General features: G+C 37.4%; 2 protein-coding genes across 4 annotated transcripts in view; one reads left to right on the top strand and one right to left on the bottom strand.

Annotated features, from left to right (window-relative positions):
• The window catches only part of LOC145666520 (uncharacterized), a 466,510-nt gene that overhangs the window by 156,629 nt on the left and 293,610 nt on the right, over nucleotides 1–16,271 (bottom strand). For all 3 annotated transcript variants that reach the window (XM_081733813.1, XM_081733810.1, XM_081733811.1), the window contains one exon: nucleotides 493–623. In XM_081733813.1, coding sequence (XP_081589939.1) covers nucleotides 493–623 — 131 coding nt within the window. The remainder of the gene's footprint in view (nucleotides 1–492; nucleotides 624–16,271) is intronic.
• LOC145666521 (uncharacterized) overlaps nucleotides 1–16,271 on the top strand; it is a 411,536-nt gene that overhangs the window by 343,639 nt on the left and 51,626 nt on the right. The window lies entirely within an intron of this gene.

Below are 16,271 nucleotides of genomic sequence, written 5' to 3'. Positions count from 1 at the left end.
ATCGCAATTAAAAACAGTAATGTTGAATGAAGTTTATTACCCAAAATACATTTAGACATTTCCTGATTTCCCTTAGTTGTGCATACTCTTAGATAACATGTCAATGAACTATATAACCGAACTGTTTCCAGTCATTGAAATCAACACTTATTTAGGGAAATAGTACAATTTACTTAGAATCAAAAATATCATTAAACATACAATAAATCTTTCTTTTTGCTACAAAAGGAGATAAGCAAAGCAGAAAAAGACAGTTGGAAGAAGTGATCACAATGATGTATACAATTTACTGTAATGTCAAGTAGTTATACTTTTCAGTATAAAAGGAAATTAATCATGGATGTGGAAATATAGCGAGAGAAGAAGCGTTCAGAAAATCATCTCTGGAAAGGATGTACTAAATATTCATTTTACCTGGCATCGGAGCAAAGCATTTACAAGAGTCACACGCTCTAATACTGAATCACCAAGTCTCCCTTTCTACATATTTACCTTATAGTGTTCTTCACATTTTTTCCAGTCTTCTTCGGAAAGATCAGTTCTTCCAAACGCTTTTAGCGCATACTGGATCAAATTTGGATCTGAACGTGTTATTTTTGACAGCATTTGACAACTTGTTGATCCTGTAAAAAGATTTAGAACTTTATTAAAACGTAAAGAACACAGGTACAAACATACAGTTACTGCAAATGGAAAGATTACTTTAGTTAATTAAATTTGTTTCTACTCTGCTTTTCAAGAGTAACATTCATACATATGACGCATTTTCTGAGAAAGTACATATTATTTCAAGGTGGCGCTATGTTGCGAGTTTGAGTTTCATTAGCAAACCAGATGCAACTGTAAGGACAGTCTAGTGGACTTACTGCCTTTTGGAGTTGTGAAAATGTTCAAAATTATCGAACGACCCGCAGACTGTGAGATGAGATCCGTGATTCGTTTCTTGAATGCGAGGAACGTCAAAACAGCAGAATTTCAATTTTAACTGTATCAAGGTATCAGCAAATATGATGAGCGCGAAAATGCTGAGCAAGTAGGTCAGCGATCCCTGATGATTTGTGTTTGGTCAACAGACAAATGCAAGTGTATTATTTCTATATGTAATATTTGTTTTACGTTAATCTAAGTTTGTAAAGCAGGTAGCTAATCGACAGATTTGCTGAATATAGGACTAGACACCATTTCTTTTATTATGTACGTGAATTTAAACAGCTTTTGTTGGATAGTTACCGGTAAGAATGAGTATTCACATCTCACATGTTCAATATCCTCTCTTAGAACTTAGTCAGTAATATTAAGTCCTCATCGGGGATTTACATTATTTACTAGCTGTTAATAATCCAGAAACAGGTAAAGATTACATATACAATCTACCTGACTACGGTCTTACGTCTGAAGATACAAATATTGTTACATGATATCATAGGCGGTTTAGGAATCAATATCCATGGCGCCCAAAATATTCGGTACTAGCTCAGCATCAAGAAGTATATGCAAAATGACATTCAAAGTGTAATACGGCTTAAAAAACTGATATATTTGTCTTTTCTTTAGAGTTGTTGGTTTCTTGTCCATGCAGTGAAGTAGCCACTTACCTTTTACACCGTTTCAAATCTATTCAGCTTTTGAGTAAAGAACAGCGGTTGGTAATATACATAGGGAAGTTTCAGGCTTGAGTAAGGTAAAATCCAAACAGTCACTGACGCCTTAGAAAAGGCATGAAAAAAGACTAGATATCGAAATCATTAACTGTTGGAGGTTACTACGATAAAAATATAGCTAACACCTATCTTCTGCATTCTGTTTCCCTTCGGTTCGTAACCTGAGATACACAAATGAAAAGGAAGGCGATCTGAATTATAAACAAAAAAGAATAATCAGTAAATTCATACTTGTTCACAGATCTCATTTTTAATACATCTTGCACTTGGTGACACCTAACCAGTTTCGGACAGTGGATTAATAGAGACATTCAAGGGATCAGAACATGGACTGCATTTTAGTATTCCTGATTACTGGAGAAAAATTAGTTCAGTATCTCAAATCTCTCTGCTGTAGTCACGGTCTGAATACTGGTAAGCAACGGTTGTTTGATTTAAATCAAGCTAATTTAAATCACAATTTTGATTGCGATTTCAATTGATTTTCTTTTTAGATCAAATATTTAAATAACATTTATTTTGTTTAAACCAGAAATGAAACTCAGTATTTCTGCTCACTCTGGGTAACTAATCGAATGTAAGCCCGAAAATCGAATCTTAATCCGTACTATGCGATGATACGACATTAATTATCTTGAATATAAGTTTAATAAGTTTAAAATATTTAATTTTATAGAGTAATGTTTATGGGCTAAAAATTTTGACCATGTACTTTTTAATTATTTCATATTATGCGAGAGATTTTGCAAGATTAAATTCATTTAACAGCTAACTATCACAACTTTGAGTTTATAATTGTACATATTATCGTAATACATAATTCGCTTACTGCACCTAGAACATACACATATATAAAATTTAAATCAACATTTTTTGCTACAGTATAACGTAAAGACGACTGAATCATTTGAAATGAATTTTTAAATATGATTAGTATTTATCTAAAACTGGTCTTGTCATGTCACTTAAAATACATATAGTGACGTATAATTCAAAATTTAATACGTAGTAATTCAAAATTTATATCAAAAATAGATTTTCAGGAGCCCTTGAAATAAGGATGGAACTTGGCACATAAATTAATTCATTACAAATAACTAGAAACGTGTCTGAGTTTTCGAACATTTCGCTTCTAAGAGAAAGGCAAGACCTTGTATTGTTTTCTCTCCACGACAAAACCATTTGAATTGACTTTTTGAACGCAAGACGGGATTCAAAATTTGTCACAAATACAGTATCTCACGAGATAGTAACCTTACGTACGTGGAACATCGTATCAAAGTTACTTATGAAAAATAATTGGACGACGACGACGACGACGACGACATCATCATCATCATCATCATCATCATCATCATCATCATCATCATCATCATCATCATCATCATCATCATCATCATCATCATCATCATCATCATCATCATCATCATCATCATCATCATCATCATCATCATCATCATCATCATCATCATCATCATCATCATCATCATCATCATCATCATCATCATCATCATCATCATCATCATCATCATCATCATCATCATCATCATCATCATCATCATCATCATCATCATCATCATCATCATCATCATCATCATCATCATCATCATCATCATCATCATCATCATCATCATCATCATCATCATCATCATCATCATCATCATCATCATCATCATCATCATCATCATCATCATCATCATCATCATCATCATCATCATCATCATCATCATCATCATCATCATCATCATCATCATCATCATCATCATCATAATAATAATAATAATAATAATAATAATAATAGTAGTAGTAGTAGTAGTCGAAGTAAGACGGTATGCGGTGGTATGCCATACCGCCTCTGGTTTTTCACTGATGAAGGCATACCGCCTCTGGTTTTTAGTGATTAAGACATACCGTCACGGGAGAGTAGATGCTAAATACTTTTAATAAATCCATTTTTATACACAGTAATAGAGTAATAGCTTGTTTAGACCCCTCCCGAAATAAATTCCTGCGTACGTTCCTGGTAGCATCTGAAGCGAGCTGGGCCTTTATTACTTCATTTCAATTCAAATATTTTTAAATTGAGTTCAAATAGTTTAAAATATTTTCCAAAAATCTATTCTTCTCGTGCGAAGAACGAGCATTTCAGTTGCTAATTTTTAAATGAAATATTGAGAAATATAATTTTCAAAAATTTCTTTCTTGATAAGAAAATATGAGATGGTCGTCCACATCACTATCTACGTATTATGATGACCTACTTTCACATAACTACTAAATATCTTACACAATATGCTTACTATCTTGGTCGTACTCAGTGCAGGTAAATCAATTATTAATATTCATACAGTTTGTGCTGATATTAGGTTTACAATTTACTATTTTACAATTTTCAATAAAAACTACTGATAATCATTACGAGAGAGTTATGATACAACAGTATGAAAATAAAGTATTCTACTAAGAAACAAAATAATTATAAAGGTAACTAAGAAAGTTCTGTCACTTTTTCACCCACCAGCTTCGAACATCGATATGTCATCTAAGACGTACCCGGAAGATCAAAAATAGTCCCCGTCAGCATCGACGGCCTTCTGCCAACGTCCTGAACGGCCATGGATTCCATCGCAGTACAACTTGGTGGACCGTGAAGCAAAGAAGGTATCAAGTGCATTTTGCACCTCTACTAGGATTTGAACTGGCGTCCTCTAAGGTAATTGCCCACGAAATGGAACAGGAGATAATCGGACGGTGCAATGTCCCGGTAGTGTGGCGGATGCAATATCGTTTCCCATCCAAGGCGCAAGGGATCCCGGGAAATTCTAGCCACGTGGGGCTTAGCGTTGTCCTGTAACAGGAGAACTCCTTTGCAATTCAGAAGTGTTGACTCCAGAGTTTTGAGTTTTTTTAGCACGGCTCAACTGCTGACAGTACACAGTTGCATTGTTGCTCTGACCAGCCGGTAGCAATTCCCGATTAACGATGCCGCAAGCAGTCCACCAAACACACAGGAACACCTTTTCTAGTGCTGTGCTGGTTTCGGCTGTTTTTGAACCGGTTCATGGAAAGCTAACCAATGATGACGGCGCCGTGGAGCTTCGTACAGAATTAACTTCCCATTACATGTGAACACCCTGTCCAGAAATGGTTCCTTCCTCAGACGAAACAGCAAAGAAACACAGGTGTCTGCTCGCGTTGTCTTCTGACCCGGAGTCAAATCATGTGGGACCACTGGCGGATTAAACCAAACGTCTTGGAATATGTTCTCATAAATTACCCCCCCCCCCAAAAAAAAGGTAAAACGAATTCAGGAAAAGAGGGTAAAAGATATAATTGCTACGGAATTTTCATCACAATGCCCCCTCCCCCAAAACGAAATTCTGTCTACAGGCCCGGTCGTGGTTATGCTTTACTAAGTATTTCGCTAGAAAAATATCAGGTTAAACATTTCTTAGAACACTCATAATGTTTCTGTATTTTAGTAAAATGAATTAGACAAAAGGACAAAAGAACTTACGACAAGTTACAACGCAAAACGCGCTTTTTGGTGAATACCACCCAAGGCGCATCTGTCAATATAATATTGTCTCGATCTATGACAATGTTCCTGTGACATTCAAAAGTGCTAGTCCTCCTACTTTCTCCATTCCACCATTTCATTCATTGCTCATCAGCACCGTCTCCTTTAGCCTAGCCGGCATAACCATATGGGACGTAAAACTCAAAAATTTCATTTTCATTTTTTCCATTCAGCCGCTTTTTACCAGAACGAGATCGCAACCACATTTTCAGTTGGTGCTATGTGGATTAAGATCGTTCTGCACTGCACACACTCGAATGCAGGGTTACAAGTATTCACAGCAGTTTTCGAATAGTCACGCAAAGATCTTCGTCAATGGTGGCCAAGGCTTCCAACGCAGTCCGTGATAGAGTTTCACCTTCCTCTTTAATTCTCTTCCATTTAGAAGTACAGATTGCAAATTCAGAACTAAGGAGGGAAAACAGCATTTTTTCTTCAGTTCCGATAGTTTTGTAAAGTTCGATAGTTTTAGGACGCGGTGTTGCTCAGAGTTTTGTCAGTTGCACGTGTTGGCAATAGAATGTTGAGTCCGTATACGTTTAAAACTTCTGGCGCAGGACGCATTTTGAAGTCTTCTACGACCGACTCTATCAACGGAATGTAGACAGTTCTTCAGTAGTAAGATGTCGTGTCATCTGCCCTGAAGTGAATACGATGTGTTTGTCTTTTGGGTGAGATGAGGAGTTCGAATCTGCACGTCGACACTGGCAGCCATTCTGGATATTGCTTCGAAAATTGCCTTGAATTCTTCTTTGCTGTTTGAACTCTTCTTGTTTAATGCGCGATAGTGTCCTGAATGACATCTGACGCTGCGTTCATGTCTAAATCTGTCTTCTGCAAAAGTCGATGAAGGAGAGAGTTATCGTGAGAACATCGTGAAGACAAGTAATAGTTACGATAAACTCGCTGTAGTGCATGGCAGAAGAAAGTGCCTGTGCTTTGGCTGTATCTAACTTGGATCACTTGGAACACACTGTAGAGCTTCACTTTTTTTTTTTTTTTTTTTTAATTTCAAGTTAAATTGTAACACCATGTCGTTCCGTTCAACCCATCTCGTTTCACAAAATGTCTCTAATTGGCCACCAAGCGTAAGCTTAAGGACAGTATTACGTTTTCACGATGCGGTGGAAAACACAATGATCTCTTTCATTGTTCCCAGACATTTCCTCACGCACTATACTGACGATGACCTGAAGATGGACAAGTTGAGGCTGTGATTGCAATATGAACAGTACAGCGCGTTTGAAGCCTCCTGGATCTCCTGCACTGCCCCGCGACTTTAAGAGGTCATGACGGATCAACCATCTGTACCAATACCAACGCAGTTTTTCGGATCGAGTGAGAAGTCTCGTAGCAAAGATAGAGCATTTTTTTCAATTTTCCCTCCAGTCAGAGTTCGGGCGGTTCTTCGTCTTCGGATTCCGAGCTCGAACTAATGTCCTCACGTTTCAGCTCTCCTGATCGAGGATCAATGAAACTGAAGCAGTCTTCTCTTATTTCACCCATGTGTTCGTACCTTAGAATCAAAGACAGCTGAGATGTGTGCGAAACGTCCGTAGTCTCATCAAACATAATAGAATAAAACTGACCCTCCCGCACTCGATTGACAATATTATAGACGTGATTTCTCATCCACAACCCTCAATGAGGGCATTTTATGTGGTTTTATTGGCAAAAATTGTTCTTTTCGATGCTTTCTTCCAGTGATTCTTTAAGACATCGTTACCACAAGTCATTCTAAATTTGCCCAATTCTCGAAAATTGCCCTCGTTGAACTTAGTTTGTACACCGTCACCATCTGAGGTCCAATTATCCGCACAAGCATCTTCCCTGTGGCCTTGAAAAGCAATGCCTTGCCTTCCAAGGAATATCACATTCTACAACATTAATTTCAGTTTGTCGCGATTTAGAATTACTTGTCTTCTTGACGAGTTGCTTTGATTCTCGACTGGTTTCACTGGTTCCCAGTAGTTTTTCAGAAACATTTTTCCGAAGAAAGTAGAAAGTAGCAAATTTCTTCAAAGGTTTAGTCACAAGAGTTTGGAGAGGCATGTTTATTCGATAGCCCCCAACCAAACCCGTTGCAAAAAATTAGCAATATTTTTTTTTTTTTTTAAAAAAAAAAGACCCCTCTCATGGGAAAGAACCAGCCATGGATGGTTTTCCTGATGGCCTCAAGTAAAATCGTCCTTCTTCCTGAAATTTATCTGATATTATGACTCGAGTTATCGTTAGCGTGAACGCGGCATGCTGGACAGACACAATTTTTAAATAGAATTTAAAGAATTAACCCTCTTTTGAAATAACGCAAGAACGATCCCAAACTTTCGTTCATGTGGCGGTAAGCTACAAGCAGCAGTGTGTGTAATTTTAATATTTTGGAGGGCTCTTGGGAGGGGGAGAACCTATCGCCCCCCTTGCCCCCCTTTAATCCGCCCCTGTGTGGGACCCATCAACCCAACTTGTAGTGCTTCCCAAGTTGATGGAGGTGTTTTCGAATTGTTTCTCCACTTACACTGAATTGTAGTCCCAGTTCCCCACATGTCTGACCAGTGTTCGCCTCAATTGCTACCTCAAGGTCTTAATTTTGTACACGTGTTGGGCTTCCGGCACGTGGTGTCTTCGAGTGTTTCGTCACCGTCGTTGAATTTGTTAACTACCGCTGCACTGTCCGCGTATTCACGACACTCTCACCTAAGGCCTGGCATATCTTCCGCCCCGATGCAGTGGCGTTTGACCCCAGTTTGAACTCGTACAGCATACACGCCATTATGATGCTCTGTGGAGGTTCTATGTTGTCCTTACGCAAGTTCACGATGTAACTGAACTGCCATAACCAGGTAATATGTTGGAATACTCAGATCAACAACTGATTTTTGACTTATCTCCATTCGCATTCAAGTCACGGTGTGAGGGCTAATGGAACACAGACCTCTACAGAACTTTCTTGGTTACCTTTATAAAAACTAGCAAGCCCACAAGTTCTGTGCAAGCGCTGGGCACTAGTGTTGTCTGAATGATTGAATATGATACAAAATTAAAAACTATTTATGGCCAGCAAAGTAGTTTTAATAACACGTTAATAATATCTTTAAATCTAAGACGCACCCCGATTTCGCTGCGTTAAATTAAGGAAAAATAGTAATATGTTCCGTTTTTACTATTACTAAAGCGCTCTTTGGTATTGGTCATTTTCGGTGACTTTTATATATCCCTCTTTCCTCCTCATGTTGCCAGGCACGGCATCGGAAGTATCATTGTTCATTTCAGCGACCCCAAAAACAGAAGTGTCACTGTTCATCTCAGCGACCCCAAAAACTATAGATTCGACACTAATATCGATCATTTTCGATCACTTTCAAATCTCTCTTCCTCGCCCTTAAGTTACACGTTAAACTGATATTACAAGAATCATCTCAAATTCGGACTTCATATAGATTGATGAAAATTTGATCGAGATCGGTCAGGTGGTTGAAAATTTGATCTCCTCCTCCTCCTCTACGTTACATTGTCAAAGTTGAATGATAAAATTATCCCAGGCCCGAATATCATGTATGCTGAAAATTTGATTTATTTTTTTACGTATATGTCCCCCCTTCCCCTCTCCTAATTCTGCCTTCAAAGTAAAATAATGAAAACATTCCAGGTCCGAACCTTATCTATGTTGAAAGTTTGATCGAGGTTAGTCGGGTGGTGCAAGAGTTATTAAGTTTCATTCATTTTCATATATCTACCCTCCTCCCCTAAGTTCTACCATCAAAATGAAATAATAAAAAACTTCTCAGGTTCGAACTTCATCTATGTTGAAAATTTGATTGAGATCGATTGGGTGGTTCAAGAGTTATTAGCTCATTAACATGGTCACTTTTATTTTTATATTTATTGATTTTTGTACATCTCCCCCTCCTCTCTATCCTCTACGTTGTTCTGTCAAAGTAAAATGGGACAATCCATTCCAGGCACGAACGTCATCTATGTTGAAAATCTGATCGAGATTGGTCGTTTGGTTCAAGAGTTATTAAGTTTGATTTATTTTTTCATAATTCCCCCTCTTCCCTCTCCCCTAAGTTCTACCGTCAAAGTGAATAGCTAAAAACACTCCCAGGCCAGTACTGCATCTACGACAAAAATTTGATCGAGATCGGTCGGGTGGTTCAAGAGATTAAGAGTCACAAACATAGTCACTTTCAATTTGGATCTGAAGTTTTTTGTTTACAGACACTGCTATCAATATATAGATGACTGTCCCCCATACTCGATGTGCAGTACAGTGCAACTTTTTTATTTGCTAGAATAGATTTCAATTTGCAAAAAGAGGAATCGACCAAATTTTTAAATTTTTTTCAAGTCCTACTGGTAATGTTACAAAATAAGAAGTGCATAGACAATTTTTTTTCTTATAGGTAAGTTATTTTATATAGCGTAAAGAATATAAGAAAGTATTTTATATAACGTAAAGACTATAAGAAAGTATTTTATATGTAAATATGTTTTATTTCTATGAACTAAAAGAAATATGAGTGCAACATTATTTCTGCATACAACATTTGTTTTACTATAGTTAACAGTCCCTGTAACCTGCAAGTTTGATGAATACAGAATTAAAAGTTTCTTCTCGAATGATGTGTGTAATTCTAAATAACTTCGATGGCATAGTCACCAGCAAAAATGGGGTCTCACAATTTATGTGTATTCTGCTTACTGACTGAGTGAATTGCTATCATGACCTTCAAACTAATTGAGAGATAATCATGAAAAATTACAACCTACAAATAAAGAAAACAAGAAACTTTCATTTCACGGCAAACTGCTGAATAATCCACTTCATATAAAATAAGAGCAAAGTCCAAATTAATATAAAATAAAGAATATTACAAGTGGGCCTACCAGGAATGAATTTAGAACACCATCGTAAATGGCAGTCGAGGAATTAAGGTAACCATGGACAAATTTACCGCTCTTCATCATGACAGTATGAATACGCGACACAGCCTAAATTTCCGTTAAACTATATAAATGTTGCTGACAAAATTAGTGGATGATGAAGGCAGAAACCGCAACACATTTCAGTCTGGCATCTTAGTACTGAGAGAGTTCATCAAAACTCAAAAACGAAGCAATTGTTCCGTATTCATCGAATGAACTATGTATGAATTAAAGTTGAATTCGGTGCTCCACACAATCAAAGATATGGTGCAGAAATTAGTTATTAGAGACGTAAGACGCAGGTGGGCGTTTCAACCATCATAAAGGTTTCTGAATCAAATGGCTTGCAATCTTATTTTTCACTAACATGTATTGTGCACTTATGGCACCAACTTAATTGTGAATGGTGAGGTAGACTAACAAAACCACAAATAGTGACCTGACCGATTCCAACCAATCATGGACAGATCCTTCAAAAAATCATTAGCGTGAGCAGATATGATATGATGTAAAATGTGAGTTACATGAAGTGTAGGTGGATCCCATGTTCATTCATTACACCTGGCGTGATCAACTATTTTTGTGACTTCTTAATTCTCACAGTTATTTTCGTTATTATTTCTAATATAATAATGTTCCATCATACTTCAATATGGATGTCCGTAAGTGATTTAACACATTTTTTCTCCCTTTTTCTGAAAATTGAATTGGTTGCCAAAGAAAAATGTAGTGGAGGCCCTGATCTCCAGCTGTGATACCCTTCGACGTTTACTTGCGGAATTCAGTGACCTTCAAAGCAAGATTAAAATCAACGGTATACGGACAAAATCTCGCGGCCGAAACATCGCCGCCCAAAATCTCGCCGGGCCAAAACCTCGCGTGGCCAAAACCTCGCCGCCCAAAACCTCGCGGGACAAAATCTCGCCGTGCCAAAACCTCGCCGCGAATGAAACTTTTCTTTAAAATTTACTTAATGTGTTTCCTAATATGCAATTCCACATTACAAATAATAATAATAATAATAATAATAATAATAATAATAATAATAATAATAATAATAATAATAATAATAATAATAATATACAAAACATCGTGTGCGTGGGCTTTCTCGGGTTATTCCCGTTTCCTCCCACTTTCTTTATTCGATCATTTCCTTGATCCTGGTCATCTACGTCTCCTTTAACCTAGAGGACATAATCAAGGGACGTCGTAAAAACTCATATATTGTTTCATATTTTCATAAATATTATTAGATTTTTGTTAAAATTTTAAGTTTTTGGATGTTCCAAAGTTCACGAAACTAACCTCGTTAGTTGTCATTACTTTCCTTATGCAGACTTTCTTTCCCTATAACCAGTTTAAAAACATCCTGTCGCCCTACCTTCACATTGAAATCCTCTAATACAGAAATAGAATTTTCATATGGTATCGCGGGACTTGGTCAAATACCCGTGATACTTCTTCTGAAACAGCGTCTTTTATATCGTCATCCTTATCATTTGTTGGAACATTTACATTTTGGTCAGGCGAGATTTTGGGTATGGCGATATTTTGAGGCGCGAGGTTTTGGCCCGGCGAGATTTTGGCCCGCGAGGTTTTGGGTGGCGAGGTTTTGGCCCCGCGACGTTTTGGGCGGCGAGGTTTTGGCCAGGCGGGGTTTTGGCCCGGCGAGGTTTCGGCCTGGCGAGATTTTGGGCCGCGAAGTTTTGGGAGGCAAGGTTTTGGTCCGCGAGGTTTTGTACCCAAACCAAATCAACAACGTTCAGTTATATCAACCAAAGAAACATATATGCCTTCTGTCGCATTTTTCACCCACCACCTTCGATCATCGAAATGTCACTTAAGACGTACCTGGAAGATCAAAAATAGTCTCCATCAGCATCGACGGCCTTCTGCCAACGTCCTGGACGGCCATGGATTTCATCGCAGTACAACTTGGTGGACCGTGAAGCAAAGAAGGTATCAAGTGCATTTTGCACCTCTACTAGGGATTTGAACTGGCGTCCTCTAAGGTGATTGCCCACGAAATGGAACAGGTGATAATAGGACGGTGCAATGTCCCGGTAGTGTGGCGGATGCAATATCGTTTCCCATCCAAGGCGCAAGGGATCCCGGGAAATCCTAGCCACGTGGGGCTTAGCGTTGTCCTGTAACAGGAGAACCCCTTTGCGATTCAGAAGTGTTGACTCCAGAGTTTTGAGTTTTTTTTTTTAGCACGGCTCAACTGCTGACAGTACACAGTTGCATTGTTGCTCTGACCAGCCGGTAGCAGTTCCCGATTAACGATGCCGCGAGCAGTTCACCAAACACACAGGAAGACCTTTTCTAGTGCTGTGCTGGTTTCGGCTGTTTTTGAACCGGTTCATGGAAAGCTAACCAATGATGACGGCGCCGTGGAGCTTCGTACAGAATTCACTTCCCATTACATGTCAACACCCTGTCCAGAAATGGTTCCTTCCTGAGACGAAACAGCAAAGAAACACAGGTGTCTGCTCGCATTGCCTTCTGACCCGGAATCAAATCATGTGGGACCCACCAACCCAACTTGTAGTGCTTCCCAAGTTGATGGAGGTGTTTTCGAATTGTTTCTCCACTCACACTGAATTGTAGTCCCAGTTCCTCACATGTCTGGCCAGTGTTCGCCTCAATTGCTACCTCAAGGTCTTAATTTTGTACACGTGTTGGACTTCCGGCACGTGGTGTCTTCGAGTGTTTCGTCACCGTCCTTGAATTTGTTAACTACCGCTGCACTGTCCGCGTATTCACGACACCCTCACCTAAGGCCTGGCATATCTTCCGCCCCGCTGCAGAGCGTTTGACCCCAACGACCTTATGATTCTCTGTGGAGGTCCCATGTTCACTCTGACCTTACGCAAGTTCACGGTGTAACTGACATGCCACAATCAGGTAGTATGTTGGAATACTCACACCAACAACTGACTTTCGCCTCATCTCCATTCGCATTCAACTCACGGTGTAAGGGCAACTGAACAGAGACCTCCACAAAAGGTACAGAACTTTCTTGATTACCTTTATACTTCTCCAAACGCTTTATTTCCTGAACAATATTGCATATATCTGCATTATTTTAGTCTTCTTAGCTTCAAACTCACTCAGAATAACCTTTATTTTTCTGACTTCAGTTTCCCTCTTCCACTCATTATTAATTTGTTCCTTCTGCAAAACGAATACAAGTATGTCATGCATAATGAATCATGAATTTCCTTATAGATAGTCTCAATGACATCCGAAGAAGCTACTGAATTATACACAACTCTGAAAGCTACTGGTTCTATACGTATCTGCTACACATTGTGCAGGGATTGAAAATCTTCTTCCTAGATTTGAATTGAAAATCAAGACCATTTTGAAATCTTTGAAATCATTTTACTTTTCAATATTCAAATTCTTCATTAAAAAAAAAAAAAAAAAAAAAATAGTCATCCACACACTGACCAGTTCTACAATACTGACTCGTAATTGTTTTAAAATTTGGATTAAAACAAAACTAGTTTCTCACAAAACTCCTTACAATTCTATCTGTCCTAATGCCATCTAATCAAGCACTTCCATTACTTTAGCTAAAAGAGACCTCATGGAATTGTCTCCAAGGTCCGACCCTGCAGAAACATATCCTTTTAGGATCTTGGGTTTTCAACGTATTTTTTAGACTTTCAGTCAAGCAGCTACTGCATCGTCACTATTTATCCTAGAATCATGGTTCATACCTCATTCTCTTCAGAATAGAGCAGGCTTTCAAATGGTACTACTTAGATCCCCATACCATATACCAGGAGAGGGAAAAAAGTGAGGTCGAAGGGAAATTTTTTGTCACACTTTGGGCCCCTCTGGAACGGCCCTGTGTGAACGTAGAATCTTAAAAAAAATCAGATAAATACTACTCGGTAGACTGAATGTGTGTACCAAATTTCAAGCTTCTATCTTGAATAGTAAGGGCGGGAGAAATTTTATCAAGAATCCCCACAATGCCCCAGATTACCGCAAAAGACCCTGATCTCAGGTAAAAAATTTCCTGAGACATCCCTATTTACCCTAGGATAATAATCCGAAAAAAATCTGGTAAATACTACTCGGTGGACTGAATGTTTGTGCAAAATTTCAATCTTCCAGGTGCAAAAATAAGCCCGCCAAAAATAATGAACATAGGCCTAACAAAAGAAAATATATTGTTTAAAGTTATGACGTCATCACCTCCTATGTCTCGACGCAGGAAGGTGTGAAACCATACGTAACGTGTTCTACAATGTCTCTGGACTTGAAAACAAAACAAAACAAAAAAAAAAAGGACGAAAAAGCTTAAATAGGAGAGTTATAACGCAATGTACCATTAAAAACCCCTATGGTACAAATTGTACCAGAAGATCCTAAAAGGGTGATCAAAACAAGAAAAATCTAGTTAATTTATAATTTAAAGATGACTTTCCAGATGTTTAAGAACAAGTTTCTGTAGACATTTTCTGCAATTACGGTGAAATTTTAAAATATTCAAATCCGTTATTGGTTGACATTTATTAAAGACAGTATGTGTAGCAAAATAAATGTCAAGATATTATAGTTTTCCACATCTAATTGTATACATGAATTCGAAAAATTAAAAACTTCTTGTTTTATAAACTTATTTTGCATCATATTTTTTATCACGTCCAATAAAGCGTAGGAAATAAATGGACTGAGAGGAGTCTATCTAAAATTCAGTACGGAAAGTTCTACTTCTGAAGCAAGTGATTTAAGAAAATGTAACTTTAGGAATAAGCATACACGTACATGCCACGATCTGATAGCTCGAAATTTTCTTACCCTTCCAAACACCTTGAATATACAATAGAATGCAGAAATAGATGCCAATGGCTCGATGGACAACATTATTATTTTCAAACAAACAAAGAATAAAACTTCACTGGAAAATTGAGCCTCTATAGCGGCGTTTCGCAACTTTTTCAACTTGCAGCACACTATGAGTGTAACTTGAATTCTCGCGGCATACTCAAACACATTATTATATTCAGGAATAAAAGTGAGAGGAACGCGGGCGGACGCCGTTTACCCACTTTCATAAAAATTCTATGGCATACCCTACACTCCCTAAAAGATTATAAATGGGCAAAGAAAGACACGGGGGGACGACGTGACGTTATGCGTCCCCCTACCTTTTCAGATCCACTTTTACCCCTGATTATATATATTTGTAAATATAAAATACCATGGTATTTTTTTTCTATGATTACTGATCTCCTTACTGAGAAGGAAGCTCACTAAATAACGAACAAATAAACAAATCTCTTGTACTTTTAAAACACAAATGTAGGTAATTTGTATGCATGATTGCTTTGTCGAAAGGATTGAATGACATTTTAAAATTTCAAGTTAGGAAATAGTCTGCAACAATAAAGAAGCGATAATGGTCATAACAATGATAACAATACTTTTTTCAACATTAAAAATGTACAGAAAAGTAACACAATATGAAAAAGTAAAGGTATGAGGATGTCAACATTAAGACTGAATTTCAAATCATCAAACTTCCTTAGCTGCATACTGTACCAGAAACAAATTATTACTATTATTTTCCGATAATTTGAATCGCAAATTCTGACCGTCCCTTTTTCTTCATATTACGAATTGCTAAATAAAGACATTCAATCCGTGTTATGTCCTTTTGGAAAGTGTTGCTGCCAAGTGTCTCCATGGAAAGACTCTCACACTCCCGGAACAGCTTTTGTGCCATTTTCTCAAGACCTGCATGGTAGTTACATAATATTTTTTACAACTCTTCTCTGAAAATACTGTTGTATTATAAACGTTTGAACATATCGTATTATACATCTTGTATATAGGCGTTTGCACATTTCGTATTGGAATTGGAAACGCTTATTATTATTATTATTATTATTATTATTATTATTATTATTATTATTATTATTATTATTATTATTATTATTATACTACTACTACTACTACTACTACTAATAATAATAATAATAATAATAATAATAATAATAATTAATAATAATAATAATAATAATAATAATAATAATAATAATAATAATAATAATAAAAGAACATCCTGACGAGAGAGAGATTGA

Source organism: Thermobia domestica, chromosome 12 (assembly GCF_964235325.1).
Source record: "Thermobia domestica chromosome 12, izTheDome1.hap1.1, whole genome shotgun sequence".
NCBI lineage: Eukaryota > Metazoa > Arthropoda > Insecta > Zygentoma > Lepismatidae > Thermobia > Thermobia domestica.
This window is presented reverse-complemented; position numbering and strand designations above follow the sequence as displayed.